The sequence below is a fragment of the Leptodactylus fuscus genome, chromosome 3 (genome assembly GCF_031893055.1).
Source record: "Leptodactylus fuscus isolate aLepFus1 chromosome 3, aLepFus1.hap2, whole genome shotgun sequence".
NCBI lineage: Eukaryota > Metazoa > Chordata > Amphibia > Anura > Leptodactylidae > Leptodactylus > Leptodactylus fuscus.
Window position 1 is genome coordinate 224,228,488 of NC_134267.1, and position 6,000 is coordinate 224,234,487.

Genomic DNA, 6,000 nt, shown 5'->3' on the forward strand with positions numbered 1-6,000 from the left:
GTACAAGAATATAACTACTATTTACAAGAATATAACTACTATAATACTGCTCCTATGTACAAGAATATAACTACTATAATACTGCTCCTATGTACAAGAATATAACTACTATAATACTGCTCCTATGTACAAGAATATAACTACTATAATACTACTCCTATGTACAAGAATATAACTACTATAATACTGCTCCTATGTACAAGAATATAACTACTATAATACTGCTCCTATGTACAAGAATATAACTACTATAATACTGCTCCTATGTACAAGAATATAACTACTATAATACTGCTCCTATGTACAAGAATATAACCACTATAATACTGCTCCTATGTACAAGAATATAACTACTATAATACTGCTCCTATGTACAAGAATATAACTACTATAATACTGCTCCTATGTACAAGAATATAACTACTATAATACTGCTCCTATGTACAAGAATATAACTACTATAATACTGCCCCAATAATAATACTGCCCCTGTACTATTTAGGATTGTGAAGGTATTAATGAGTTTGTGGGAAGTCCCCAAGTTCTCATACGATGTAGAAGACGGACATGTATCTACTTGAATCCTCCCCTGCTCTTGTCACTTTCTGCTCATCCTCTTCATTTTGCGGTGTGTGATTTCACTCCTTCCAGTGTCCTACCATGATAACTTGCTCTATATTTGCTTTTCATCTTCTCCCTTTATATTTGGAATGGGTTTGTCGGTGGTTTAATATCTGATACTGTATCTGATCTGCACATATCTCCATGTCCTTATGTCTGAGGATACAGTACGTTCATGCCAGTGTGCCCACCGAGCTATGCAAAATGTGACTGATCCTGCAGAAGGAGTTCTGACTATCTTGGGTAATAAATAAATGAATGCATTGTCTTGCACAGCTCATGTTCATTCCCTCTGTTTGCTTTGACAGATAGAAGATGACAAGCTGACCCTTCAAGTGAATCCTAACCAGCCAATGCCAACTCAGGATCCTTCCCTCAAGGCACCCGACCCCGCTGCCCTGACCATAGAACCATCTCCACTGGATAAGAACAAAGGCTTTTTTGCCGATGAGTCAGAACCTCTCCTACGATGTGACTCTACGTCCAGTGGTTCCTCTGCTCTCAGTAGAACAGGCTCCTTTATAACCAAAGGTAAATGAAACGGGTGTTTCGGGGGAACAGTCAGCTTCAGATTGGTCATGAAATCCCAACATCTCCACTCCAGTACCCCAAGAACCCAAAAAGTTAGTAGTAACAATTATCAGATGTATCAACATCCTCATTCCTGTGATTTGGTCTACAAAAATTCGGGTTAGAATATCTCCGATTGAGAACTATGTCAATTCTGGTTTCGGAGAGGGCAATGTTTTGGGTGTGACGTAATTCATCTGTTTGGGCTCCTTTTACCCCTTGAAGTCTAGAAGAGGACCATTGATACTCTAGTGATAGAAAGAAGTCAACTGTGTAGGGAACAAACTGGATGGTGGATTGTTCTTGCCTTTTGTCCATCGTTGTATGTTTCGAGGAAGAATCAATTCTCGGAGTAGGAGCAGGGGCATGAGACATGTAGTTCGAGTAATTTTTGCATATTTCAAAGTTTTAGGTAGAATTCTCTACCGTCACGTTGTTACATCTTCTTCTGTTCTCATCTCCCCACAGAAAAAAAGGACACGGTACTTCGCCAGGTTCGCTTAGACCCCTGTGACCTGCAGCCGATCTTCGATGACATGCTGCCCATCCTCAGTCCCGAAGAGATCTGCATCATCGATGGAATATCCCAAGCCGAAGACAAACTGGACCGTCTCTTTGAGATCGCTGGCGTCAAGAGCCAGGAGGCCAGCCAAAAACTCCTCGACTCAGTCTACAGCCACCTCCCTGACCTGCTGTAGCTTTGGTAACAGTCTACAATAAACTGCTTGCCTTGAATGACACAATGAGCGGGTACCTTGCTTCTTCAGGCCAGTCTCAACTAAACATCATCTCCACTTATTGCATCCACTCAACTTTAATAACCGTGGCATTGACCGGGATGCCACGTGTGCTGCAAACCTATGTTGGAATTGCAGCTTTGTACATATCATGTCCATCTTCAGTTCAAGGCAATTCACGTCACCTCGTTTGCATAGCCTTTGTAGTCCGTTCCACATGGCGTTTTGCCACGTAGGTGCTCTTTGGAGTCTCGAAGGCATTCCACCACACACAGTGCACAGTATGTCGGGAACCAATATGTTGTATAGTGCAGACCACTCCTGGCACCACTTGTACCTTCTGGTTTTCTGTACCTTGCTGATCCTTGGGCAGATGATTACGGTAGAGGGGCTGGAGATGATAACTTGATACCCTGCCCTCCCGAGCTGCTGATGAGACTTACATTGCATGGTACTTACCTACATCACAGCCGGAACACGAGTCTAGGTTCTATGATTCTTCAGAGAAGGAAGGTTCAAAATGCTGCAGATGTCTTAGTCATCACATCTACACCCACCAAGCCACCAATGGGACTCTTGCCTCATTGATAGACCTCCCCGTTTTGGTCATATCGGCACGTATTTTTGTTTTCATAAGGCTTACACGGTTCATTTCTCGATTGCAATGACAAAAGTCACCTTTTCAGTTTTTTCAAAAAATAAAAATTCAAAAATTCTCTATTTTTGTTATAAGTAGTCATCTGGACTAGTTTTTCTCAGGATGAGAGTATCTGCCATTTATTTTATAATTTTTTTTTTCGTAGCAGGCTAAACCGTCACCCTCACGCGGTGGCAGGACCTATTTTGCGGGCTAAGCCAATACTCGCCATTGTCATGCCCTCATTCTTGAGTCATAACTGAGCTGGATATTGGCTTCCAAAATGGCCGTCTTGTCAGAGTTTAGCTGACAGGTGCACTTAATCTTTAATTCATGGGGATATCACGGAGAAATGTGTTGCTATAATCTATTCTACAATGGGATATGCATTTTTGGGCAACTCTCAAAAATTACAGATCCAATTTTGTGTAGCCATGTATAGGTCATCGGACTTTTTGTGACGTTATTTTTCAATTTGTTTTTACATGTCAAAAATATTTTGCTGTCTAGAAACAGTCAACATGCAGGCAAGATGCTCTTGATGGATCTTATCTGTCTTTATTTTGATTTTAAGGATGGTTTGCCACCTCTTTTACCCCTATGGCGGTATTGGAGCGTTAATGAACCAATCATGGCGTGTTAATGGACTCCCTTTGAACACTGTTGTGTAGTAAAAGTTTGACTTAGAACCTCGTAGCGAGAATAACAGATCTGTCTACTGCAGCTTGCTGACTGTTTCCAAGTAGCAATTAAGAGTAAATGAAAAAAAACAAAAAATGATAAAGTGTATGGTGTGCCAGATCCCTCACCGGACTCTGTTCTTCCTGCTTTGGCAAAGATGGACAAACCTTACAAGGTTTGGCCGCAAGCGTTGGTGTTTGGTCTGAACCAAAGTGCTAATGTTATAATTTGGGTCTCTTTGGACCATACCGTATAATAAGTCGAAGCTGTGGGAGATGCGGAAGAGAAGCCAAATTCTGATACGCTCCTTTCCTCAGCTCTTCGAGGGTTCCAATGTGACATCCAGTCTTCTCTCGCATAGTCTTCTGGCCTCTTGGGTGATGTCACTGCACGTCAAAGTGTCACGATATTCACGCGCCCTATGTGACTGCCGACGACCATTCCCTGGCCTCACTGGTGGTCCAATGCTGTTGACGTCACCCAGGAAACTGGAAGGTGGCGCCAAAGAGGACCAGGCGCGACAGCAGGGCCAGGAAGGGTATCGGTGTTAGGCTTTTTTCCCACACTGCCGCCAGACCTCTGCTTATTTTACTCTTCAGTGTATAATAATGATTTATAGGTGAAGAGCCCCAAAAGTCTTGGGTGTGACCAATACTCTAGATTTTTTTTAAAAAAAATTGTTACAGACCAATCTCTATTGAATTGTCAAAATGGACATAGGATGACTAGTTGTAACCAGTAACCTATCCACTGGGGTGTCTACTGTGGCCAGTGATTGCTGCAGTAGTCACATGCACGTATTGAGATCTGGTCTACAAAGCAGAAAAAACAGAGCCCGACCTGGGGACTTGGAGGTGTCCCATATCAGTAGGGTATTACTAATATCACCCTAAATAAATATATAAGGAAATTTATTAGTGCATTGGATTGGACACCTCGAAGGTAAAAATAGTGTTTCTAGACCTCTCAGCACCTCCACCAAGTCCAGCGGTTTACATCATTTATTAGGCGCTGATCCACTGGAATTTTTTTTCTCTAGCCCACACCTTTCCTGAACAATCAATGCTGTTAGTTTTGATGCCTGTTATATTTAGACTCTGTACTGTCAGGCGGGCTGTGTCAGGCAGGAGCAGGCAAGGGGGCGTGATTCTGAGCTCTACCTCTGATTGGAGCTCTAAATTCTACTCCTTCCTGACCCCTCTCACCTGACAGTACAGAGCCTAACTAGCACAACAGGCACCAAACCTAGCGGCACTTATTGCACAGGAATGGTGGGGGCTAAAGAAAAAAAATTCTGCATGGGAATCAGTGAAGCGCCCTCTATTGACAGATGCTGGTGGTGGTGAAAGATCCTCTTTAAAGGGAAGTATAACAATACAGTAAGGTTGAGCAATCGGGATCGGATTCCGATCCCGTTCTTTTTTGGCGGGATCGGGGTCTCACGTTAGTTCCCACAATGCTTGGCTACTGGCCAATCATTGTGGGAAAAGCAAACAATGTTGTTAGCTTTTCCCACAATGCTTGGCAAGTAGCCAAGCATTGTGGGAACTAACGTGAGACCTCGATCCCGCCCAAAAAGATCGGGATCGGAACCCGATCTCGATCGCTCAACCCTACAATACAGTGATATATTCCCGAATCAGCATAATTTGAGTCTTGGATTGTCTTGTACCATGTAATGTGAACAATCCCTTAAAATACCAGTGTATGTTGATCCCTACAGTAATCCCACTTCATCCATTACATATGCTCATACAACAATAATCTCTGTAAGAGATCGCCATGTATTTGATCTTCTGTTTCTTAAAGGGAAATTCCATGTCCAATTGGAGTTCTTATAATCTGTTCACCATAAGTCTTGCTTTCTGGCTGCTCAAGACTTTGCCCGTTTCGATGGAGATCCTGAGACTTGTATGTAATCCACTAAACCCAGATGTATCCACTGAAACGCTGTTATTCATATGGAGGTTGATAAGGATGGCCTACACTATTGGAAACTGTCAGTAGGTAGCTAGATCCGTGTCTGAGTTTTCACTTTCAGACGCCTCCTCGCAGGAAGTTTTTGTCACAATTACAACCTTCACCATTCCTGTTCGCCCTTTAAATTATTTCAGATTTTTTGGTGCTTTTTTTTTGTTTTGTTATTTTTATGCTCCAAAAATGACAAGAATGAGATTTGCCTTCAATAGAACTAATTTATTACTAGGTGTTTGTTACTGGACGATGCCTCTGTATGTTCACTTTGTGGAAACGGGATATTTCCATGTACTTATCTAACCTTACTAGTAAGCAATCAGATATGTTAAGCATTAAGCAAGTGCGTCTTTTTTTTTTTTTTTCTTGTTTTCTAAGAAAAATATTAAAAAAATCTATTTATATTTCAAGAGCTGTGTTATCTTATTCTCGGTAGCGGCCGAGTGACGGCGTGAGTCGTACGGAGTCGTGTGCTTGTGTTGTGTCTGGCTCGTGTGTTGTCTGTGTGTGTTTTACTACACTTTATAATATCAAAAATTAAGAGTCTTCAGTAGTTGATACCTTTTTAATGGCTCACTAAAATGATGACAGATTGCGAGCTTTCGGGACCTCTTAGGTCCCTTCGTCAGGTAAAACTATGCCTGAAGAAGGGACCTAAGAAGTCTCGAAAGCTCGCAATCTGTCGTCATTTTAGTTAGCCATTAAAAAAAGGTATCAACTACTGAAGACTCTTAAATTTTTTATATTTCATATCCACTGGCTAATACGGAACAAAGATAT

The 6,000-nt window shown here is 41.8% G+C and overlaps 1 protein-coding gene across 1 annotated transcript in view; it reads left to right on the forward strand.

Moving 5' to 3' along the window:
• Nucleotides 1-5,564, forward strand: part of TNFRSF21 (TNF receptor superfamily member 21) — a 64,388-nt gene extending 58,824 nt beyond the window's left edge. Inside the window, exons 5-6 of the mRNA XM_075269217.1 lie at nucleotides 930-1,152; nucleotides 1,660-5,564. Coding sequence (XP_075125318.1) covers nucleotides 930-1,152; nucleotides 1,660-1,889 — 453 coding nt within the window. The 3' untranslated portion in view covers nucleotides 1,890-5,564. The remainder of the gene's footprint in view (nucleotides 1-929; nucleotides 1,153-1,659) is intronic.
• Nucleotides 5,565-6,000: the final 436 nt, after the last annotated feature.